Raw genomic sequence first — 26,134 nt, 5'->3', positions numbered from 1 at the left:
GGGCACAGTCTAACTCATGATATCAATTGACTCATTCAATTTGAGCCATGGTTTCAGCCAGTGTAAATGAAAGTATACCTACTCCTGCATCTCAGCCATTCTTACCTGGGCAAAGGTTTTATATCAGTGTAACCAAAACGGCTATACTTTTTTCCTCAAAAAAAAAAAAAAAAAAGTTTATTTTAGAGTGAGAACATGTCATACTACTTGTAAATCTTGGAGCATTCAAGGTAAGTAGTCTTGGTACAGGATATAATCAAATCATGATACACTTCAGTGATTTTATACTGAGTCACATACTTAATATAAAGGCACACTGTACTGAATAAAAAAATAAGTGTTAAGTTCTTGACCTTTTAAATTAGAATTTTATAAAGTGCTTTTCATAAAGTCTTATATATTATAGTGATTAAGTAGATATAATTTCCTTAACAAAGGCACCTTGAAAAGTTATTGGCACATGAGATTTTGTCTGGTCTTGATAATTTCAAAGTCTCTTCACATGTCTTCTCTTCCACTTTTAAGTTTTCCTTAACAATTCATCATATGAATAGCCAGCCCTTTTAGAGAATAAGGTCAACTTTTTTTGTTTTTCAGACGGAGTCTTGCTGTGTCGCCCAGGCTGGAGTGCAGTGGCGTGATCTTGGCTCACTGCAGCCTCCGCCTCCCGGGTTCAAGCTATTCTCCTGCCTCAGCTTCCCAAGTAGCTGGGACTACAGGCGTGCACTGCCACGCCCGGCTAATTTTTGTATTTTTTTAGTAGAGACAGGGTTTCACCATGTTGGCAGGATGGTCTTGATCTGACCTCGTGATCCGCCCGCCTCGGCCTCCCAACGTTCTGGGATTACAGGCGTGAGCCACTGCACCCGGCCGAGAATAAGGTAGACTTTAACTTGGCACTGTAAAGGTCAATTTTCAGGCAGTCTTAGAGTCTAGCAATTTCTCTAGTGTACAAACTGATTCTTAACGATTTAAAGAAAATTATATTCAAGTGGCAAATTTGGAGGCAATAGGCTACTTCGGAGTCCATGATATGAGATGGCGTTTTAAATACATGTTTTATCTTCAAGGTTTTCAGCTGTTTTCTCTGGACCATCTGGATATAAGTTGATAGCTGTCACAGGTATGACGTCCACTTTATCCAACTGAAGAATTCCTCTGAAATAGAAAGTGATTAATTACTATCAAAATTAAATGTTTCCTCTGCCTGTAGTTTGATCATGAGAAAAGGCTACTTCAAGGTTATAATATACAACTAAGGTTAGGTGCTTTTGCTACATTCTATTTAAAAATTCATAGTGGTTGTACAAACTGAGCCCAAAGTCACTTTAACCAAACTGGCTGAGAGAACAGAAAGGCATCGAGGAAGTTCATTATTTCCTATTTTAGGGAAGAATAGGGTAAGTATAGATCTCCAAGGCAGAGTTAGGTTCCTAGATACACCCAGGCTGAGCAAAAAGCCTAAGCCTAAGCCCCTGTCTAAACAATACTCACCACCACAACACAACCTTAGGTCTTTAGATAGTGTTGCTCTTTTTGTTACTTAAAATCCCTGACCAGAGAGTACGTCTTTGGATTGAATCTAGGACCCTGTATTGTAAATTCAGTGTTATTCTAATAAGAACATCAACGGAGGTTAGTTGTTTATAGAACCAAACAGATTCTAAAGTTCACAGGGGAGTAACTGCAAGAATAGCCATAAGATTTTTTTTTTTTTTAAAGAACAATGGGGAGAAGAGAAAGTTGCCTTAACTAGCTCTCAAAGGTTTTATTAAAACATGATAGTAGGCCAGGTGTAGGGGCTCACACCTATAATCCCAGCACTTCGGGAGGCCAAGGCGGGCAGATCACTTGAGGCCAGCAGTTCGAGATCAGCCTGGGAAACATGGCGAAACCCCATCTCTACTAAAAATAGAAAAAATTAGCTGGGCATGGGACACCTGCAGTCCCAGCTAGCTATTCAGGAGGCTGAGGTGGGAGGATCGCTTGAACCCGGGAGGTGGAGGTCGCAGTGAGCTGAGATCGTGCCACTGCACTGCAGCCTGGGTGACAAAGTTAGCCCATGTCTCAAAAACAAAAACAAAACATGAGAGTAATTAAAACTGTGCTACTGGCACAGGAATAGACAAACAGATCACTGGGACAGAAAAGAGTCCAGAAAAAGACTAACGTATATGGAAATTTAGTTTATAATAAGGTAACATTCTAAGTCAATGAGAAATTACTAATGGAAAAATGGCCTCTGTCTGGGAAACAAAATGAGAACTCTAGCTTTAAAAGTATACAGAAAAGTAATGCTAAAAAATAAATTTTGGCCGGGCGCAGTGGCTCATGCCTGTAATCCCAGCACTTTGGGAGGCTGAGGTGGGCGGATCACCTGAGGTCAGGAGTTTGAGGCCAGCCTGGCCAACATGGTGAAACCCTGTCTCTACTAAAAATACATAAATTAGCTGGCCGTGGTGGTGCACACCTGTAATCCCAGCTACTCGGGAGGCTGAGGCAGGAGAATCTCTTGACCCCAGGAAGTGGAGGTTGCAGTGAGCAGAGATTGTGCCACTGCACTCTAGCCTGGGCAACAGAGCGAGACTCTGTCTCAAAAAAATATATAATAAATAAATTTTAAGAAAATATAATGGCTGGGCACAGTGGCTCATGCCCTTAGTAATCCCAGCACCTTTGGAGGCTGAAGCAGGAGGACTGCTTGGGCCCAATGAGTGCAGCCTGGGCAACATAGTGAGACCCTGTCTCTACACAAAATTTTTTTTCAAAAAATGGCTGGGCACAAAGGCTTAAGCTGGGCACGGTGGCTCACGCCTGCAATCCTAGCACTTTGGGAGGCCGAGACGGGTGGGTCACTTGAGGTCAGGAGTTCGAGACCATCCTGGCCAACATGGTGAAACCCATCTCTAGTAAAAATACAAAAATTGGCCAGGCATGGTGGCGGGCGCCTGTAATCTCAAGCTATTCAGGAGGCTGAGGCATAAGAATTGCTTGAAACCAAGAGGTGGAGGTTGCAGCAAGCCAAGATCATACCACTGCACTCCAGCCTGGGCAACAGAGCAAGACTGTGTCTCAACAACAACAGCAGCAACAAATTAGCCAGGCATGGTGGCAAGTGCCTGTAGTCCCAGCTACTTGGGAGGCTGAGGCAGGAGGATCGCTTGAACCCAAGAGTATCAAGGCTGCAGTGGGCCTTGATAGCACTGCCACTGTACTCCAGCCTGGGCAACAGAACAAAACCCTGTCTTTAAAAAACAAAAAACAACAAAAAAAAAAGCCCCATAATTTTAAGATAGGAAAGTCTGGCCTACTTAGTAGGCAAAATAAAAACCCTAGATGCTGTAAAGGAATAACATGAATTACTTAGGCCTCGAATTTAAAGCTTTTGTATGATGAGATACCATAAATGAGCAAAAGACAAATGATAGGCTGGGATCATTAAAAAAATCTGCAATGTGCATTACATATGTATAATAGACAAAAGAGCTCTTATATACTAATAGCTACAAAATGCAACACAATTGATAAATGGCCAAAGGCTGTACGTAAGCAAGTCATGAGAGAATCATATATAGCCAATTATCACAAAGATGCTGAACCCACCCAGACCTAAACTAGCAAAGATGCTAGTAAGATGAAAATGCAAATTAAGATGAATTATATTTTTAGTAGCAAAACCAAGAAAGATTATCATCAGGTTGTAAGGAGTTAATACAATTACTTGTGACACAGTAATTTTACTTTTAGGAATCTATTCTACATAAATACACATGCAAAGAAATATATGTGCAAGAATGTATACTAGAACATTATTGGGATTAACATGAAATTGGAAATTACCTAAATGTTAGAGGAATGGTTATATTAAGGTATATCTATACTGTGGAACACCTGTGATATTGTGACTTGTAAGTTCCTCTGGCTTCCTGGAACAGCTCCTAAAATCCTTAAATCTCCAAAGTGGTAAATATCTTTTGGATGCTAATGATGACTGATGGCTGGGGGATCCTGGATAGCCTCAACAGGGGAGCTGGTTGCCAGGGGTTATCAACCATGAGATCAGTCCCATCCCCCAACCTTGGGGAAGGGAATGGGGTACTGAAGGTTGAGTTGATCACCAGTGACCAATCATGTAATCAATCATGCCTGTGTGATGAAACCTGCAAAAAAACCCAAAAGGACTAGCTTTGGAGAGCTTCTGGATAGCTGAACACACAGAGGTATGGGACCTGGATAGAGGTGCACCTAGGGAGGGCAGGGAAGCTCTGAACCCCTCTCCCCCTCCCCATGTCTTGCCCTATGCACTTCTTCCATCTGCCTGTTCATGTTTCCTTTGTAATAAACCAGCAAGTGGAGGTGTTTCCCTGAGATCTGTGAGCCGCCCCAAAGACGTCCCAAGCAAATTAATCAAACCCAAAGAGGAGGTCATGGGAACCTCTTTATACCCAGCTGGTCAGAATCACACGTCACAACCTGGGGCTTACAACTGGCATCTGAAGGAGGGCAGTCTTGTGGAACTAAGCCCTTAGCCTGTGGGATCTGATGCTGTGTCCAGGTGGAAAGTGTCAGAACTGAACTGAATTAGAGGACACCCAGCTGGTGTCCACTGGAGAATTGGTTATTGGTGGGGAAAAATCCCCACACACGTATTGGTGCCCAAACGTGAAGTACTCCAGAGTGTCAGAGTAGGAAAAACCAAAGTATTTTTCCTATGCTTCGGTTTTTCCTATCTCCTTTAGAACTATGCAGCCATAAAAAGAATAGGTAAGCTATACATAATTATGACATGTCAGTTAAAAATAATATTAAGGGCTGGACACGGTGGCTGATGCCTGTAATCCCAGAACTTTGGGAAGCCAAGGTGGAAGGACTGCTTGACCCCAGGAGTTTGAGACCAGCCTGGGCCAACCTGGCCTCTACAAAAAATAAATTTAAAAAATTAGCTGGGCATGGTGACACACACCTTAGTCCTAGCTACTCAGGAGGCTGAGGTGAGAGGATCACTTGAGTCTTGGGAGATTGAGGCTGCAGTGAGCCATGACTGAGCCACTGCATTCCAGCCTGGGTGTCAAGGTGAGACCTTGTCTCAAAAATAAGTAATAAAAAATAAAATGGAATTAAAATAACTAAGGGGACAAAAAAGAATATATGTAGTGGTAAGAAAAGATCTCAGGTCTATGGTTCCCAAACTGCACTGAGGTCCCTGGGTTGGTGAGCAAACTCACAGCAGCACCACAGAATATGATACATTTTCAAGAGACTTCATGTGTAATATTACCTTGAGGTTACTTCATGCTTTTACATTAGATTGCAAAACATTCAATGAAGTCAATCTTTCCAAAGCTGGGTTTTGGTGGTGCTAGATTTGGAAAGTTTTTCCCCTCCAAACCTCATGTTGAAATTTAATCCCCTGTGTTGGGGATGTGGCCTAACAGGAAGTGTTTGGGCCATGAGGACAGATCCTTCATGAACAGATTAATGCTCTCTCTGGAGGGGAAGGGAATGAGTTCTCATTATTCAGTCCCTGGAGACCTGGTTGTTAAAAAGAGCCTGACACCCCCCTGCTGTTCCTCTTGCTTCCTTTCTTGATATGTGATCTCTGCACATGCTTTGCCTTGCGATGCTGCTGAGTGGAAGCAGCCTGAGGACCTCACCAGAAGCCCAGCTGATGGCAGCACCATGCTTCTTGTACAGCCTACATGGTTCTTGTAGAACCATGAGCTAAATAAATAACCTCTTTTCTTTATAAAGTAACCAGCCCAGGTATTACTTTATAAGCAACACAAAATGGATTAACACAGGTGGTTACTATGATAAAAAGCAAATACTGTACAAAACTAACACTGAACAAGAAATGAGGATGCCAATTTCCAGTCTGATGCCAAGATATGAGGTATTGTGTAGTGCTCTATAGGCACTCACATCCCATTAGTATTTCTTAAATTAGTAATTTAAGAACAAAATTGCCAGGCGTGGTGGCTCACGCCTGTAATCCCAGCACTTTGGGAGGCCGAGGCAGGGGGATCACGAGGTCGGGAGATCGAGACCATCCTGGCTAACACAGTGAAACCTCGTCTCTACTAAACATACAAAAAATTAGCTGGGTGTGGTGGTGGGTGCCTGTAGTCCCAGCTACTCGGGAGGCTGAGGCAGGAGAATGGCATGAACCCGGGAGGCGGAGCTTGCAGTGAGCCGAGATTGTGCCACTGCACTTCAGCCTGGGCGACAGAGCGAGACTCTGTCTCATTATAAATAAATAAATAATAAAAATAAAAATCTTTAAATTTGTCTTTTGGCCTAAGTATAGGGGCATTAAAAAAAATTACTGGCACACTAAGGATACTGTAAACCAAGAAAGTTTGGGAAACCTCTGTCTTAAGTGAAAAATGCAATGCAGAACAATTAACAATCTGAGTTGATAAACAATTATGATTATCTAGTGTACATTCACATTAATACATAGAATTTGGATTAAAAATGTCAACTCAGTTGACAATGACTACCTCTAGGTAGAGTAAGAATTGAAGAACAGAGAAGGGATACTTTCAGTTCACTGCTCTCTATAGTTCTGTATTAAATCCTTTTCTACCAGGAAGTATCCGCAGTACAACTGCAAATTTGGTTTTTAATTTTATATTGCATCTGTTCCTGCAGAGAAAGCCATAACAAAACAATGGCAAAAGAAAAAGAAGAACATTACAACACTGTTTTCTATGCAGGTATACATAATAAAGTTCAAAAAAAGTTTGGAACTTCCTGGCCAAAGGGGAAAGAAATCTGTTAAATTACAGAATTTTTATTACAGGTCAAGCATCCCTAATCCAAAATCCAAAATGCTCCAAAATCCAAAACTTTTTGAGTGCCAACATGATACTTAAAGAAAATGCTTGGCCAGGCACAGTGGTTCACACCTGTAATCCTAGCACTTTGGGAGGCCAAGGCAGGAGGACAACTTGAGGCCAAGAGTTCAAGACCAACCTAGCCAACATAGCAAGACCCCCATGTCTCTCTCTCTCTCTATATATATACATTTATAAATATTTATATAAAATATATACAAGTATTATATATATATTTCCATATATGCAAAGGAAATGCTCCCAAGAGCATTTTGGATTTTGGGTTGAGGATGCTCAACCAGTAAGTATAATGCAAATGTTCAAAATTCCAAAAAAATCTGAAATCTGAAACACTTTTGATTCTAAGCATTTTGGATAAGGATATTTCTGTATCAGAAAGGAATGGGAATGCCAATTCAGTGGAAATGTAAACTAAGAGGTGGGAGGGGCAACTAATATTTCTTTACTCTGCAGGTGCTTTGCTTGCTTCATGACTTTGACTTTCAACAACCCTTCAAGGGAGGCATTAGTTCATCATTACACCTGAAGAAGTCGGAGGTTCAAAGACCTCACAACAAGCAAGTGGAAAAGTAAATGTTCAAATTAGGTCTTCTTTTCCAAAAATCCTGTTACATAACAGTATAATGCAATGTAGCTAAGCCAAGAACTGTGGTCATCTGCATTGAGATTTGTTTCTGTTAAGATAATTAAAATGACTAATGGGCCAGGTGCAGTGGCTCACGCCTGTAATCCCAGCATTTTGGGAGGCCGAGGCATGATCCACCTGATCCATCTGAGGTCAGGAGTTCGAGACTAGCTGGGCCAACGTGGCAAAACCCCGTCTCTACTAAAAATACAAAAATTAGCCAAGCAAGGTGGCGCATGCCTGTAATCCCAGCTACTTGGGAGGCTGAGGCAGGAGAATCACTTGAACCCAGGAGGCAGACGTTGCAGTGAGCCGAGATCATGCCACTGCACTCCAGCCTGGGTGACAGAGTGACATTCCATCTCAATAAATAAATAAAATAAAATAAAACGACTGATTTAACTTGAAAAAATACTAACAATAATTCATTTTAAATTTTATTATAATTTTTCACTAAAAAATATACAAAAGGAAGTCAAAGTCAGTCTCTCCACCTCTGCTCTCATTCCCACTCATTAGAGATAACTTGTTTTCTCATTCCAGAAATTTTCTATCCATTTATATACACATAATACTTTTGTTTTACCTAAGTGTGATCATACTGCTTTGCCATATTTCCCCCCACATAATAGATTTTGGACTTATTCAGCCAGAGAATATCTCATTAGCCCTCACTGATATACAGTTAAGAGGATTTTTATTTTGCTTTTACTTTTTTTTTTTTTTTTTGAGATGGAGTTTTGCTCTTGTTTCCCAGGCTGCAGTGCAACGGCATGATCTTGGCTCACCACAACCTCCGCCTTCCGGGTTCAAGCGATTCTCCTGTCTCAGCCTCCTGAGAAGCTGGGACTACAGTTGGGTGCCACACGCCCAGCTAGCTTTTATTTTTATTTTTTGAGATGAAGTCTCACTCTGTCGCCCAGACTGGAGTGCAGTGGCGCAATCTCGGTTTACCGCAACCTCTGCCTTCCGGGTTCAAGTGATTCTCCTGCCTCAGCCTCCTGAGTAACTGGGACTACAGGCGCCCGCCACCACAGCTGGCTAATTTTTGTAGTTTTAGTAGAGACAGGGTTTCATCATATTGGCCAGGCTGGTCTCAAATTCTTGACCTTGTGATCCGCCCACCTCAGCCTCCCAAAGTGCCGGGATTACAGGCGTGAGCCACCAGGTCCAGGCTAATTTTTTTTTATTTTTAGTAGAGATGGGGTTTCACCATGTTGGCCAGGATGGTCTCGATCTCTTGACCTCATGATCTACCTGCCTCGGACTCCCAAAGTGCTGGGATTACAGCCATGAGCAACTGTGCCCAGCCTATTTTGCTTTTATTTTCTATTACAAACAATGCTGTAATGAATATCCTGCTTGTCTACTGAAATTAACTACATTTTAAACTGATACTCTGGGGTTGAAAATACATCATGAAGTCCTCTGGTTTTGTTCACCTCTGATCATACACTTGCATTTTCCATTACACATATTTGTTTCCTTCCGCCGCTACTAGATTTTAAGTTCTTAGCAGAGTTTGTCTTACTTACATCTGAATCTCTAAGAATGTCTTGATCACAATGGCTATTCAATAAATGTGTTTCAATTTTGCTAACGTTGGAAGATGGGCTAGAAAAACAGTAGGTGTTATGTTCCCTCCCATTTGTCTTACTCTTTCTAATTTTTATATTTTCTACTCTAAAACATAGCAAATATGTCTCACTTTTTAATCATTAAAAATACTAACATTTCAAAAATAAGAAATACTTACTTGTATTCAGAAACTGGGAAAAGCACCTTTAAGATGGTTATTACCACAGCTGCTCCTGTAATTCCAACCACCATGATGTTCAAAAACTGAAAGAATACTGGGAAAACACTGCTCCAGAACCTACACAGATCTTTTCTAAACTTTTCCATCCACTGACACATTACCTGAAAAAGGAATTTCAATTAGATATGCAAGTTGCATCGATCTCTAAGAATAAACTTTAAATTTTTTAATGTTTTAGCTTTGGGATGATAAAAATATTCTATATTTTGATTGTGCTGGTAGTTACATGGGTGACTACATTTGTCAAAACTAATTGTATATTTTAAACGGTGATTTTATTTTAGAATGTACCTCAATAAAGTTACTTATAATTTTAAAAATTATGTTCTAACAACACAAGCACAAAAATGTTAATAGCCTGTAAAATTATTTATATTGTTTTCTAACTACAAATCAAGTGAAAATAATTGCTAATTGACAAGAGATTCGTTAGGCTAGTCCATTATAAATGAAATGGAGCAGAGTCAACTGTTTCCAGTACCTAGAGCACAAGAGAAGGAAGAGAAAGACAAAGATATTAGTAAATTTTAGAATAGATGGGAAGTTCACTGTGTACAAAACATGTTTCTATACTTTAAGAGTGAGAGAAGAACCTAAGGTTGGCACTGATGGCATGGACTATGAAGACAGTATGCTCTGGGGCTGAGCTGCTAAGGGAGGTGAGGTAGACAGGGTAAAGGTGCTAAAGTCCAGACTGCTAAAGTGACCTCAAATATGCAATCCTGACCTTCAGTGAGAACTACTACTCCTTTAAGACCAACCATAGACCCTGCTCATTTAAAATGAATTTCGGGTAGGGGTCTACTTAATATACAGAGATATCGGGATGCTTTCTGAACCCATGAATATATTCCTCGTAAGCAGTACAAATGTCACAGGTAACATTCGAGAAATTAGTAGGTGCCAATGCATATTTATATGTAGTACCCAACTTATTTAATCCTTATAACAACTTCATGAGATACTACTTTACACTACTATTCAGATTAAGTGGGTGCCCCACTGTACAGATAAACTGAGGTTAGTGAGATTAAGTGCCCCAAAGTGGGAGTACGGGGAAATAAAGAGTAATTATCGGCCAGGGATGGTGGCTCACGCCTATAATCCCAGCACTTTGGGAGGCCAAGGTGAGCAGATGACTTGAGGTCAGGAGTTTGAGACCAGCCTGGCCAACATGGTGAAACTCCGTCTCCACTAAAAATACAAAAATTAGCCAGGCGTGGTAGCATGTGCCTGTAATCCCAGCTACTCAGGAGGCCGAGGTGGGAGAATCACTTGAACCCAGGAGGTGGAGGAGTAAGCCGAGATCACACCACTGCACTCCAGCCTGAGTGACAGAGCGAGACTCCATCTCAAAGAAAAAAAAAAATTTGTTCAAGATCACACAACTAGTCAGCGGCAGAACCAGGTTTCAAGCCTGGGCAGGCTGACTCTAGGAAGTATATTCTCAACCACCTGAGCTGAATCACTGGGCAAGATCCTGGGGGCACAATGCACATGTGTGTATGCAAGGTAGCGGGTACAGAATAAACACAGAAATCTGGATATGAGAAATAACTGTGGAATTTATAATTCCAACCAAATGAAATCCAGCACCTTGATAATCATGATCGGACTACGATATTATTAAACAAAGCTCGAAGAGAAAAATAGGAATACTAAAAATATCACATTAAGACCAAGATGAGTCCATTATCACCCATGCTCTACAGTTCCATTCTTCAGGATTTCCACTCCATTTTAAATGCTAGGATCCATTTTCATCATAACCATGAATGCTTATGATAACACCAAATAAATATAACACCAAATACTTGATTTACCTTATATGAAGATGGAGGCTCTGCTCTGAGAGGAGTTTCAGGTAACTTGCCAGGTAAAACATCTTCATCCACAGTGGTTTCCACATTCCTGATAAGATACTGGCTAGTGGTTTGCAGTGAACTAACACTTTCTACCCAGGAGAAAGAGCAACGTTACCAAAATGCTGGTGTCTTATCCTACTAGTCCTAAGATTACGATACCAATAGCATTTAGGATAATAAGAACACATATTTTACCATGGGAGAAAAAATAAACACATCTGAATGTTCACTGATTTAAATGTCAGAAGAGAACTATAAACTAAGACACGTATAAGGAGCTAAAGCAGTTATGATTCTGTCACATAGAAAGCCAAAATTTTAGAAGTTCTATGTTTCTGTGAAAAAACGAATAGTTCTTCCTCTGAATGAACCTTTACAATACTCTTATTACATATTTTGTGATCAGTACCCACAGTAAGAGTGAGTAATTACTGAAAAATGTCACTATGCAACCAGCACTGATCACATTCTACTAAGGCTCAAAATAGAGTCCTAAAGTCCTTAAATGGACATACGAAGCAATACATGTTACGAAGCATTTTTTTAAAGAAGCTCATTTCCAAACATATTAACTATTAATTAAAGATAAATAGCAACTTTTGCAAATAGCGTAAAAAATAACAAAGTTCAAGAGTATATAAAGCTACCAACTAAATAATCTCCTTAATACTTTAAATAATGGTCTTTTAAGTTACCTTTTTTGGAGAGGTTAGGAAGGGTAAATAAAATGTCACTGTCTCGAGAAATAGAGTGGAGCATGCTTTCTTCCAAAGGGAGGGTATAGTTTGAATGTCTGAGCACTCCCCAGTTCTTAACTAAAATATCAATTTCAGTGACATCCTTTTGCTGAACCTGTGAAAGAAAATATAATTATTCTTTATTTTAAATAGTAGCACAGCCCCATAAAAATTTAAAAGCAAATTTTCCTCCCAGATTTATATAACTAAAACACATGTCCTATTCAGACAATTACTCTTTTTTTTTTTTTTTTTTTTTTTTTGAGATGGAGTTTCGCTCTTGTTGCCCAGGCTGGAGCGCAATGGTGCGATCTCAGCTCACTGCAACTTCCGCCTTCCAGGTTCAAGCGATTCTCCTGCCTCAGCCTCCCGAGTAGCTAGGATTACAGGCATGCGCCACCATGCCCAGCTAACTTTGTATTTTTAGTAGAGACAGGGTTTCTCCATGTTGGTCAGGCTGGTCTAGAACTCCTGACCTCAGGTGATTCGTCCGCCTTGGCCTCCCAAAGTGCTGGGATTACAGGCGTGAGCCACCATGCCCGGCTGACAATTACTCTTTATTTCCCCGTACTCCCACTTTGGGGCACTTAACTTGCAACTTTAATAATATTCCTGTCTGCTTTAACACTTACTATTATAAGCTTAATCTCGATTTTACTTCATTTACACACAGAGACTTCATTTACCATAGAGGAAATGGTAGCAGAACTATGAGTCAAATTGAATCTCTTTGCTTACTTTCTATTTAATAATGTCTGTATATTTTAAAGTGATACAAACATGTATGAATATGGGAAATTTTAAAAATACATTTCAAATGCTAAAATAAATATACAAAAATTCTAAATAATTGGATATAGGCAACATTAGGCACCTTCCTTATCAAGTCGGAAACAAATAAAATAACTGAACACATGCATAATATCTAGCACAAATCTAAGTCTTTATCATTTAATTCCCAATTAATAAACATACTGTCTTACTTGTTTTCCATCAATCTCTACTACCTCTTCTTGAATGACAATTAGTTGCAAACTGGAACCAGATGTCATAGGCCACTCATGAACTAAAATCCTTACACTGACAATTCCAAAATATTCTTTTTCCTCCAAATTTTCAAGATTTTCATTCTTCACTATAAAAAAAAAAAGTAGTGACACCTTTGAACAAAAATTACCACCAAATCTGTTACTGAGTTTGATTATTTTGATGACATTTACATGGAACAAGACAGTTGTAAACCAATTTCTTTGGCTTTCTTCATCCCTGACCTCAATGCTGTTTCAGGTTTATTAAAAACAAAGACAATCTGACAAATCTTTATGACTGCTTACACTCATTTGAAAGGGTAAAATGTGTTGATCTTTAGACTTTGTATGAAATACCACACTAGCAACATCTTTCCTATCCTTTTTTTTTTCTTTTTTTTTTTTTTTTGAGATGGAGTCTTGCTCTGTCGCCCAGGCTGGAGTGCAGTGGCGCCATCTTGGCTCACTGCAACCTTTGCTTCCTGGGTTCAAGGGATTCTCCTGCCTCAGCCTCCCGAGTAGCTGGGATTACAGGCTTGCACCACCATGCTCATCTGATTTTTTGTATTTTTAGCAGAGACAGGGTTTCACCATACTGGCCAGGCTGGTCTTGTTAACTCCTGACCTCAAGTGATTCACCCACCTTGGTCGCCCAAAGTGCTGAGATTAGAGGCATGAACCACCACGCCTGGCCCATCTTTCCTATTCTTTTACGCCCGGCCCATCTTTCCTATTCTTTTACACAGGTTGGCAATGAGGAACCAACATGGCACAACTATAAAGCCAGCCATAAGATACAGCTAATCCCATGTTTTAACATAATAAGCACATACATTCATCCAACCACAAAATCCTGTGAGAGAAGATGCCCAAGCAGTAAGAACACTGAGTTTTTTAAATCAATCCTTTCCCCAATTAGTGAATCATTACTATTAGAGAGAGCAGGAATGGGGAAAGAGGGTGGGGGAGACCTGTCATTTCTCTCTGGTAATCGATAATGGGGTAGGACTAGCTATTGTCTATGTTCTTCTCTAGCTAGGAAACCTCTACTCCTGCTCTAGTAGAAACGGGATGTAGTAGCTGCAGCTGGTTTACAGAGCCAACGGCTACTCTATTAAGGTAGAAGTGCTATCGAAAAAGATAAAACAACATACACCAATGCACCTGCCACAGACGGAGCATTTTATTTCTATCCCTCAAATAATCTGAAGATTTTTGCCAAACAGGAACCCAGATATACAATCTGAATGCACACCCAGCTGTTTAATCTGATTCTGTGCGTCTATAGGGCTACTTCCTTTGTCTGGAACATCTCAATATCTAGTTCATTAACTACTTACTATTACAAGATATACCTACCTATTCTCCCCTGCTTTAGTCCCCGCCTCCAAACCATTCAGACAACAGGCCAGGCTCGTCTCACTGTGACGTGGTTTTCCGTCCACAGCCTCCTGCTCATATACCTTTAGTGGCACTTCTGTGAGGTTCCCGGTCCTCTCACTGGTCCTCCTCAGGCTCCTCATCTGGCCTCTCACTGCTCCTCTCTGTAGTGTGCCTAATCATTCATGCCCTTTGAAAAGCACCACTGTCAAAGGTACCCCCGCTCTCATGGTCCATCCCCGTGTTTCAACTGACCGTTACCACCCGTGGGTCTCCTTCATGGAACAGCAGGTGCTGTGTCAGCATGTCCGTAAGCCCAAAGACTAGGGTACAGGAGACTCAATGGGTGAGAAAATGCAGTCATAAAAATACACCCAAGTGGCAATTCTTCAGCCTGCAAATTTGGTGCCTGATATAGTTTGGATGTTCCCCGCAAATCTCATGTTGAGATGTAATTCCCAGCGTTGAAGGCGGGGCCTGGTGAGAGATGTTTGGGCCATGGGGTCAGATCCCTCATGGCTTGGTGTTACGGCACCCCACTGCCACTCTCGCGCTCTCTTGCTCCTGCTCTGCCATGTGAGATACTGGCTCCCCCTTTGCTTTCCACCACGAGTAAAAGCTTCCTGACGCCTCCTTAGAAGCTGAGCAGATGTTGGTGCCATGCTTACTGTACAGCCTGCAGAACCATGAGCCAATTAAACCTCTTTTCCTTATAAATTACCCAGTCTCAGGTATTTCTTTATAGCAATGTGAGAAGAGCCTCATACAGTACCTCTAATACAGCGTAAAATTAAATAAAAAACAACAAAGCCCTTCATATTCCGACTTCCTTACTGTGGTAGGCAGCTTTCAAAAATGCCCCTCAATGACCCTTGCCTCTAAGGAGTCAGACATTTCTGCAATTCCTTCCTCAAGTGGGCTGGACCTAGTGACTGACTAGTCAGTTAGTTACCTATCTATCTATCTATCTATCTATCTATGAATGAGACAGTCTTTTTTTTTTTCTTTTGAAAGAGACAGCCTTGCTATCTTGCCTAGGCTGGTCTTGAACTCCTGGCCTCAAGTGATCCTCCAGCCTTAGCCTCCCGAATAGCTGGCATTACAGGCATGAGCCAATGCACACAGCCTAGTGACTCGTTTCTAACAAACAGAGCATAGCCCAAGTGATGGAATGTTACTGCCACAATTAGATTATTAATGGCTATGACTTCTGTCTTGCTAATACTCTTTTTCTTACTGGCAGTCTCTCTTGTCCTCTCAATGATGAAGCTAGTTGCCATGTTGTGAGATGCTCTATGGGGAGCTTCGTGTGACAAGGAACTGAGGAAGGCCTTCAACCAACATCTGGTGAGGAACTGAGGCCTCTGTTCAAGAGCTCAGAAGGAACTGACTCCTGCCAACAACCACATGAATGAGCTGGGAAGCAGATTTTTCCCAGCTGAGTCCTGACGTGATGACAGCCTTTTGAGAACCACAGGACCCCGCTAAGCCAAGCTCAGATTCTCGACCTACAGAAACTATGAAATAATAAATATTGTCTTAGGCCACTGATTTCTGGGTTAAACTGTTATGCAGCAATAAACAAATACACCAACTAAAGAAAAAGTTTCTTTAAAGAATTAAAGAAGATTTGTTGTTGTTGCTGCATTTAATGTTTTGAAGATTCTTGCTGTAATTGGGTAAGATGAGCATTTATTTCAGTTATCATAGAAACAAACTCAGTGCAATGACTGGGATGACTAAAAGACGGCCATAAGAGAGGAGACAGGCTATATTCCACGTCCAATTCCCAGTGAATACAACAACAAAAGAATTATTACTTCAGTAGTACTAGCACTTCCTTTCTTAGCTACCATGGATCAGCTTGTAGCACACCAACCCTCTTGCAATGAACCACTTGCAAAGAACTGCTAGAAAAGATGTAAAAAATACACACCCACACATACACACAAAACCTACATCTGTCTAGAGGCATCAGAAGCTAAAGATGGCCAGCACTTGAAGGGCCAAGAAAAGAGCTCCCTGAGGTGAGTACAATATCCTATGTGATTTCTTCCCCCGAAGGCATTTGCCAACTCCCAAGCAGAACAGGTGGAGAGGTTGAAAAGCTGAGTAGAAAGCAATGACTAGAGGCAAAAAAGCTCGACAAAGTGTCTGGCAGTCTCACCCAGCAGGGGAGAAAATGAAGTGTTTAAATGTTAAAACAAAAATGCTAAGCTATGCTTCCACAGCCAGCAAAAATAGCCTTCTAAAATGAAGGCAAAGAGATGTTTTCAGACAAATAAAACCTCAGACCATTCACTGCTAACAAACCTGTACTGAAAGAAATACCAAAGGGAATTCTTTAGGCCGAAGGAAAATGACAACCAGGGCACAACGCATGTGTGTGAGGGCAAGGCAGGAGTTGCAGAATGTACAGAGAAATAGGGATAGAAGAAAGAATTTTGGAACTTGAAATTCCAATCAAATGATATAGAGTGGAGCACAGATAGGAAGGAATAAAGAGCAATGAAAAAGGTAACTATGATGGCAAACACACATGAATATTGGACTACATAAAACAATAATTATGTCACATGGGGTTTAAGAACACAAAGAGTTAAAATATATAATAATAACCCAAAAGCAAAAAGGGAATAAATGGAATTTAAGTGTTCTAAGGTTCTTGCATTGTTTGGGAAGTGATAAAAGTACAAATTTATTTATTTTTATTTTTTAAATTCATTTTTTGAGAGAGTGTCTCACTCTGTCACCCAGGATGGACTACAGTGGTACAATCACAGCTCACTGCAGCCTGTATCTCCTGAGCTCAAGGGATCCTTTCACCTCAGCCTTCTAAGTAGCTGGGAAAACAAGCCTGAACCACCACACTGGGGTCACAGGTTTCCCTATGTTGCCCAGGCTGGTCTCGAACTCCCAGGCTGAAGTGGTCCTCCAGCTTTGGCCTCCCAAAGGGCTGGGAATACAGGCATGAGCAACCATGCCCAGCCAAAAGTACTAATCTATTGATAGCAAGGGTAACCACTAAAAGAATAGTAAAACTATGTAAAACCAAGACAGAAGGGAACTATGATACCAAAAATAATTAACCTAGAAGAAGGCAAAGGGGGAAGAAAAAGAAACACAGAACTTGGGACAAAGAGGAAACAAGAAGGAGGATTTAAATCCAAATGTATCAGTAATTTTATTAATGTAAATAAGTTAAAATCCCAACTAAAAGACTGACAGAAACAACAAGTGGGCTGGGCACGGTGGCTCACGCCTGTAATCCCAGCACTTTGGGAGGCCGAGGCAGGCGGATCACCTGAGGTCAGGAGTTTGAGACCGGCCTTGACCAATAGGGTGAAACCCCATCTCTACTAAAAATACAAAAATTAGCTGGGCATGGTGGTGGGCACCTGTAATCCCAGTTACTCGGGAGGCTGTGGCAGGAGAATCACTTGAACCCGGGAGGAGGAGGTTGCAGGGAGCCGAGATTGCGCCACTGCACTCCAGCCTGGGCAACAAGAGCAAAAACTCCATCTCAAAAAAAAAAAAAAAAAAAAAAAAAAATTCCACGTATATCCTTTGTATTTGCTATTTCATCCAAATAATATGGCATATTCCAATGCAACATACCTGCTTACCTTTAAACAACTCAAAATTTTTAAAGGTTAAAAAGAAAATGTTCTACTGACATAAGGGTAGAAGAAACTGAATACTAGATAATCAGACAATTCATTTTCTTGGTTCTTGCTATCCCATTTACTACCTTTATGCACATTTCTTTTTTTTTTGAGCCAGGGTCTTACTCTGTTGCCCAGGCTGGAGTACAGGGGCGATCCTCCCACCTCTCAGGAGTAGCTGGGACTACAGGCACACACCACCACACCCAGCTAATTTATTTTTGTATTTTTTGCAGAGACAAGGTTTTACCATGTTGCCTGGGCTGGTCTCCAACTCAGGGCTCAGGCAGTTCACCCGCCTCAGCCTCCCAAAGTGCTAGAGCCACCGTGCCCTGCCTCTATGCACATTCTTACATCGTTATCAACTTACCAGAAATGCAGTTTCATCAATGCTGATCTTATGGAAAATAGTGAATATGCGAGAAGCAGCCAATATACAATAAGAACAGAGTTTTAAACACATTAGTGTTATTGTACATTCTGATAATGATCTGTGTGTGTATTTTAGAGATGGGGTCTTGCTCTGTCACCCATGCTGGAGTGCAGTGGCATGATTATAACTCACTGCAGCCTCAAACTCCTGGGATCAAGTGATCCTCTTGCTTCAGTGATGTATATGTTTACTTTATTTTTATTTTTTTTTTTTGTGACGGAGCCTTGCTCTGTTGCTCAGGCTGGAGTGCAGTGGCGTGATCTCAGCTCACTGCAGCCTCCGCCTCCTGGGTTCAAACGATTCTCCTGCCTCAGCCTCCCAAGTAGCTGGGATTACAGGCACACACACCACATTTTCAGTAGAGATGGGGTTTCACCATGTTGGCCAGTTTGGTCTCAAACTTCTGACCTCTCGTAATCTGCCCACCTCGGCCTCCCAAAGTGTTGGGATTACAGGCGTGAGCCACTGTGCCCAGCCTATTTTTACTTTAAAATGGAAATATATAACATCCAAAAATTGTTTTGCTAATTTAGTATTATTAAAAACAGAACAGGCCAGGCACAGGGGCTCACATCTGTAATCCCAGCACTTTGAGAGGCAGAGGAGGGTAGATGGTTTGAGGCTAGGAGTTCAAGACCAGCCTGGCCAACATGGAGAAACCCTGTCTCTACTAAAATTACAAAAATTAGCTGGGTATGGTGGCACATGCCTGCAGTCCCAGCTACTGTGGAGGCTGAGGAATGAGAATCATTTGAACCTAGGAGGTGGAGGTTGCAGTGAGCTGAGATCGCACCATTGCACTCCAGCCTGGGAGACAGAGCAACTGTGTCAAAAAACAAACAATAACAACAACAACAACAAACACACAAAAAAACAGAGCAATTATGGAAATAATTTAGTAGTACTCACCTATCAAAGTCTGACAGCTTATTCGGGTTACACCACTATTTACAGGTAAGTCATTTACATACACCTGTCCACTCTCATAGGTTATGTTAAGAACAACCTTAAAATAAAGCAGCATATACATTAATTCCAATATTTATAAACAACAGCAAACTCTTCAAGTCAAAAAAGATTAACTAAATTAGATGTGCAGGTTAAAAAGTCAAATAAGCTGCATAGCACTTAGCTAAATTATATATTAAAACCAGAAAAGGAGACAAACCTGCTGTTTAGATATGTCCCCATCATCTTTCAGTGTAGTTACATTAATTCTGATGCCGTCCTGTAAAACAAGTATTGTGTAAATTGGAAGGTGTGCATCTCACAGATGGAGAACAACGTGGCTTTCTCTTTTCCCTCCAATTATATCTATTGTACAATCACTTATAACAGCATTAAGAGAGTTTAAAAGACCATCTTTTCCATTTTATAGCCATTTTTCCACCCTTATTTACAATTCCAACTATTTATTTATTTATTTATTTATTTATTTTGAGAGTCTCACTTTGTCGCCAGGCTGGAGTGCAGTACTGCGATCTGGGCTCACTGCAATCTCCGTCTCCTGGGTTCAAGCAATTCTCCTGCCTCAGCCTCCCGAGTAGCTGGGATTACAGGCATGCACCACCATACCCAGCTTATTTTTGGTAGAGACGGGGTTTCACCCTGTTGGCCAGGATGGTCCTGAACTCCTGATCTCGTGATCCGCCCGCCTCAGCCTCCCAAAGTGCTGGAATTACAGGCGTGAGTCACCGCGCCCAGTCTAATTTTTTATAATATATATTTTTTCTATTTACTTGTGAAAAGTATCACATGAGTATATAATATGTAAATGTAGAGTTTAAAAGATGAGCACTCCTGTAAGTACCACCGAGGATAAAATATAAAATATTACCCCTGCCTTGGCAGGCTCTGCATGATTGCCCTCTATCCCTCGAGAAGGAATCCTATACCCAATTCCATTTGAATCATTTCTTGCTTTTCTTTATAGTTTACTACCTGTGTCTCTCTCTCTAAACAATATGTTGCCTAGTTTTATCTGTTTCTGAGCTTTATGTAAGTGGGATAACAGTATGTATTCTTCCATAACTTTAGTTGATATTGTTGATGCACATAGCTGTAATCACAGTAGTCCATCTCTGACTACCAATTTACTTATTTATTCTACTACCCATGGACATCTGAGTTGTTTCCAACATTTTTGCTTTTATAAATAAAGTTGCAATGACTTTTTTTTCTTTTTTGAGAGGGAGTCTCGCTCTGTTGCCCAGGATAGAGTGCAGTGGCGATCTTGGCTCACTGCAATCTCCGCCTCCTGGGTTCAAGCGATTCTCCTGCCTCAGCCTTCTGAGTAGCTGGGATTACAGGCATGCATCACCACACCTGGCTAATTTTTGTATTTTTAGTAGAGACGGGGGTTTCACCACGTTGGTCAGGCTGGTTGCGAACTCCCGACCTCGTGATCCATCTGCCTCGGCCTCCCAAAGTGCTGGGATTACAGGCGTGAGCCACCGCACCTGACCAAAGTTGCATTGACCGTTTCTTGAGTGTGTTTCTTATACAAGCATCTGTAATGCTCCAATTTTATTACCTCTCAAGGTATGATCAAAAGCAGTATACCCACATATTGAAGATGACATGCTTTATATAGAGAAGCAAGCACTATTTTAAGAAGTATTTACCACTGACCACAGGAACTACAATCTGTCATTTCTAAATCAAATTCTTTTCTAAGTTTATTCACAAATAGACATTGTTATTCTAGAATAAAAACAATACTCCCAAATACTTTTTCTTTGAGGTTGTTATTAACTTAAAAAATAGGAAAACTGTTCATAAACATCAAAAATAATATACAAGTATATCTGCTGGCCCTGAGTATCCTAAAAACTTTATATATAATTTCCCACAAATGAGAGAATAAGACTGATGAAATTTCATGAGGTTGAGCTGATTCCAGGAATAATTTGTGGAACAGGATTCATACCACACAAGACCGACATCATACATTTAGGGTGACTTTGGTTCACCTCCCAACTAGGAGCCTAGGAAGCTTTCCAACTAGAAATTCCTCAGAACTAGCCAGCTTTTTCCTGGCCCACCTTGATCTAGAGGGTTAGAACCAATAGTGCATCTAAAACAAATCAACATTCAGTGAGCCATGAGATTGATAGCTACATTGTTTTGTGTCCAAATTCAAGTCATATGGATCTCCTTTGCAAACTAGAGAATATATTAATTATAAACTATTATTCTTCTAACAGCCCAGAAGTAAGCCTCCAATGTTGTTCTAGGAAACCATTTTATAGCTTCTGCCTTTTAGCAGTGAACATACGCTATATTGTTAGCAACTTACTGAACTTTATATATATATATATCTCACCTACCTAGTAAAATTACAGAGTTTGAAAAAGACAATTAACAGACACAAGCACACTATATTTTCCAGAGAACCAAGTTCAATGAAATTATTTTCTGGTCCTTCTGAATGATTTCACTGCAAAAGGGAATCACACTGCTTACGGCCCCCTGGCCAGGAGTCCAGAGCTAGGTCATATTTATTGTTCTTGAGAACTTCTGATTGAACTGGAAGTTCAGGCTCGTAAGCCAGGGTTGCATATACTTTAAAAGTGCTTGGGGACACTGAAAAGTTTCTCCCTAACCATCTTCAATTCTTCTAATTCCTTTACTCATAGGATGCCCACTGGGGACACAAGTGTCTTCCTAAGAATAAAGGTAATAGACAGCTGGTTTAAAATACGTCTGAGCGAAATATACAGTTATGCATACAAGAAAGTAAGTGTCCTCCGAATGCCTCTCTTTGGTGACCAAGTTACTTTAATATTAGAAGAATTTACTATAAAGACTTTTATTTTTTGGTCAGGCATGGTGGCTCATGCCTGTAATCCTAGCACTTTGGGAGGCTGAGGCAGGTGGATCAACTGAGGTCAGGAGTTTGAGACCAGCTAGCCAACATGGAGAAACCCCGTCTCTACTAAAAATACAAAAATTAGCCAGGCATGGTGGCACGTGGCTGTAATCCCAGCTATCTGGGAGGCTGAGGCAGGAGAATCGCTGGAACCTGGGAGGCAGAGGCTGCAGTGAGCTGAGATTGCACCACTGCACTGTGCAGCCTGGGGGACAGAGTGAGACTTCATCTCAAAAAAAAGTGACCGGGCGCGTGGCTCACACCTGTAATCCCAGCACTTTGGAAGGCTGAGGCGAGTGGATCACTTGAGGTCAGGAGTTCGAGACCAACCTAGCCAACATGGTGAAACCCCATCTCTACTAAAAATATAAAAAAATTAGCTGGGCGCAGTGGCGGGAGCCTGTAATCCCAGCTACTTGGGAAGCTGAGGCAGGAAATCACTTGAACCTGAACCCAGGAGGCAGAGGTTGCAGCGAGCCAAGATCACGCCATTGCACTCCAGCCTGGGAGACAGAGTGAGACTCTCTCTCAAAAATAAAAAATAAAAATAAAAATAGAAAAACCAGGTGTGGTGGCACGCGCCAGTAGTACCAGATACTCAGGAGGCTGAGATAGCAGAATCGTTTGAACCTGGGAGGTGGAGGCTGCAGTGAGCCGAGATCACGCCACTGCACTCCAGCCTGGGTGAGACAGAGCGAGATATTCTGTCTCAAAAAAAAAAAGACTTTTATTTTTCAATCTTATGTGCAATATTGTATTACCTCAACTTCTGACAACTGCATACATAAAAACAGAAAAATGCTTATAATCCAATAAATCTGAGTCATTGAAAGAAGGCAGAATTTTCCTGACTTCAACCAGTTTAATTTATATCAGGCTGGAAACGAGGATGGACAGATGTGATAAAGCTAGTAATGTTAAGGGTAGTCTGGTTCTGCACTGTTCAATATGGTACACACTAATCACTTGTGACTATTTACATTTACATTGATTAAAATTAAATAAAAATTTAAAAACAGTTCCTCACTGGCACTGGCCAAATTTCAAGTGCTCAGTGGCCACAGCAGTCAAGTGGCTACCCACAAGGTGAGAAAAGACATAACCATCAAGGCAGAAAGTTCTACTGGACAGCACTTAACACGATATGTGGGACCACTGTGAAATTCTTTCCTATTGGAAATGTTTCACAATAAGACGTTGAGAAGACTTAGATCAAGGGACTTCAGTTTCCCACAGACACAGTCCAAGTAATGGGATTCTCTTTCTAGTTGTTCAGCACTCATTTAATCTGTGAAACTTTTTGTTGTTGAGACAGGCTCTTGCTATGTTAACCAGGCTTAACAGCCAACACCCAACTCTTGGTCTCAAGCAATCCTCTGGCTTTGGCTTCCCCAGTAGCTGGGATTACAGGCGTGAGCCACTGTACCCAGCTTAATATGTGAATTTCCGAGTTTAGATCTGGACTTTCTGAAAGTGAAATGAAGGCCCAAGAAGGGAGAACTGAAATAATAAAATCACTAAGAGCCAGACGACAATGCAGTGTATTTTAAGCCTGCAGTCAAAATGTATTTTTTCGCAGATTATATAGACCTAAACATCTCTTCGACACATAGGTGTCAATTATGAATCTTTAAAACTTGAAAAATAGGAAAATAATGTCCATATTTCCAGAACTTTTTAGAACTATTTCACTTTTACTTGGTCCCTTGGTGCCTGTCCATCACATTCCTATTGTTTAACCAGATGCAACTGTGGTCCACATATAATTTCAGATTATATGTGAACCATATATAGGTGGTTCTTATGGCAGGCAATGTCGTGGCTTCTTGGAATGCCCTGCAGAACTGAGACACGCTCGTCATTTTTGTACCCACGTGGGGCAATGTCATTATCCTAAAACGTTAACACTTGTTTTGTTTGTTTGTTTTTCAGCTTCGTCACCCAGGCTGGAGTGCAGCGGCACGATCTCGGCTCACTGCAACCTCTGCCTTCCGGGTTCAAGCAATTCTCCTGTCTCAGCCTCCCGAGTAGCTGGGACTACAGGCACCTGCCACCACGCCCGGCTAATTTTTCTATTTTTAGTAGAGACGGGGTTTCATCTTGTTGGTCAAAGTGACATTTACCGTGCCCTTCACCTTTGTATTTAGAGTGTTCGTATTCAAGTCTTGACTAGGAAGAGGTGTACCGACATAGTTTCTTGTCATTCTCAGAAAACTTGCACTTTAAAATATTCAAACTTTTCCCTACCATTCTACTGAAAAAAGGCTGATACTGGCCTAGGTAGGCACGACTGTACGGCAGAAATCGTGAGCATCAGCCACGTTTTAATGTTAGGATGCCTCGATTCTCCCACCTCAGCCGGCATCAGAAGCACCTGCAGGACTCGCCAACCCGGACTACTGGGCCCCGCCCCCAGAGGCCGGGCCGAGTTCCCCGGGGATGCGGACGCCGCTGATCGCGCCCCGCCGTGAGAACTTCTCCTCCAACATCCGACAAAAACACTACGTCGCGCGAGGGCCGGGTCTCTGCCTCTGCCCACCTCAGCCCGGCGGAGCCCCGCAGCCTCGTAACGGCGGACCCTCGCGATCGCAGGCCGAGCAGGCACAGGTGGCCTGGAAATGCGCGAAGTGGGCAACTTCCACACTTCCCGAGCACACAAACATTCCCTGCCCAAGCGCCGGCTCTACCCCGGGAAGACGCCATTACGAAGGCCTGTGATCACCGGCAACCGCGCGCTTAGACGGCAAAGCCCCGTCAGGTCGCGCGCCGGCTTGGGCCGCCGGAGAGTCGGTGTGGGGTGGCTCGAAGCTCACTCACAGCGACGCAGCCCCAGTGGGTCCCTTTCCTCTTACCTCGGCCTCCCACGCCGCCCCCATTTCCTGGGGTGCTTCTCCCCACACCTCCTTCGGGGGCCCGGACCCCCGCCCCTGCCCGCCGGTAGGATGTGGGAAGCGTCATTGTGGACGGCCCGGGCCTCCCGGAGGGTCGGAGTCTTAAAGCAGCCAGCCGGGCCCGCCCTGCCCTACCTGTGGGGCTCCGGACAGCGGCGGCGGCTCAGGGGCGCCTGTCGTCAGCCAGCCGGAGGCGGGTAGCGCCACGAACAGCAGGAGCCGGAGGGCGAGCGGCCCCAGTGGAGCGCCCTCCATCTTGGACTACCGGGGCAGAGGGCAGCTGCAGCCGGGAGGTGAGGGCGGAGCCGGCCCGCGGGCGGGACGGAGCTTCGGCGGGAGAGGCAGGGAGGGGCGGGGAGGGGAGGGGCTGGGCGGGGCGGGCCCTCCCCTCCCCGGGCGGCCGCGGAAGACGCGGGGAGACTCCGAGATCAGGCTCGCCAGGGAAAGGCGTTTGCGCACGCGCAGCGCCGCGCGGCGTCGAAGGGCGGAGTGAAGTCTTGGAAGGTACGGCCCCTCATTAGACTCGCCCTCAGGATTGGACAGGACTCCAACTGGAGGGGTGTAAATGTCCTCGTAGCCATTATTTTTAAAATTAGTATTTACACACATGCATGTGTCTGTGTGTGCACATGTACATGTACCTATACGATGAAAACAACGGTAATATTTCAGAAAACTGTTATACATTAAAAATGAAACATCGCATTTACAGGGGAAGTTTTTATTAAGTGGGTAATTCCCCACCCTTGGCTGCACGTGGGACTCTCCCGGGCAGCTTTAAAAAGTACTGGGGTCTCCCTGAACACCCCACTTTTCAGCCTGGGCTGCGGCTCGGGCCCTGGTGGTTTTTAAATTTTCTCGGGTGATTCATTGTGGGGCGAAGGTTGAGGATGCGCCATGCTTATTGTTCAGCATTCTGTCGACCCCTGGAGGCGGCGCGGGGACAGCGCTCAGCTGGAA

At 42.5% G+C, this 26,134-nt stretch overlaps 1 protein-coding gene across 1 annotated transcript; it reads right to left on the bottom strand.

Moving 5' to 3' along the window:
- Positions 1–147: 147 nt before the first annotated feature.
- GINM1 (glycosylated integral membrane protein 1) lies at positions 148–25,665 on the bottom strand. The gene is made up of 8 exons (XM_054491979.2): positions 25,310–25,665; positions 19,581–19,640; positions 19,322–19,418; positions 12,890–13,041; positions 11,865–12,021; positions 11,128–11,258; positions 9,242–9,405; positions 148–1,158 (listed from the first exon to the last, which is right to left on the bottom strand). Exons 1-8 carry the CDS (start codon positions 25,427–25,429, stop codon positions 1,047–1,049), a joined length of 993 nt encoding a protein of 330 aa, XP_054347954.1. The 5' UTR covers positions 25,430–25,665; the 3' UTR covers positions 148–1,046.
- Between the last annotated feature and the right edge of the window lie 469 nt (positions 25,666–26,134).

This window comes from Pongo pygmaeus, chromosome 5 (genome assembly GCF_028885625.2).
Source record: "Pongo pygmaeus isolate AG05252 chromosome 5, NHGRI_mPonPyg2-v2.0_pri, whole genome shotgun sequence".
NCBI lineage: Eukaryota > Metazoa > Chordata > Mammalia > Primates > Hominidae > Pongo > Pongo pygmaeus.
Note: the sequence above shows the minus strand (reverse complement) of the source record. Positions and strands in the feature narration are given on the sequence as shown.

What these genes read in the sequence shown, in the direction of transcription:
- GINM1 (XM_054491979.2), bottom strand. Translation starts at nt 25,429, where the DNA reads ATGGAGGGCGCTCCACTGGGGCCGCTCGCCCTCCGGCTCCTGCTGTTC. An exon ending in GGGACATATCTAAACAGCAG is followed by an intron (nt 19,419 to 19,580) that starts GTTTGTCTCCTT and finishes CTTTATTTTAAG; the next exon opens with GTTGTTCTTAACATAACCTA. An exon ending in TAGAGATTGATGGAAAACAA is followed by an intron (nt 12,022 to 12,889) that starts GTAAGACAGTAT and finishes TTTCTTTCACAG; the next exon opens with GTTCAGCAAAAGGATGTCAC.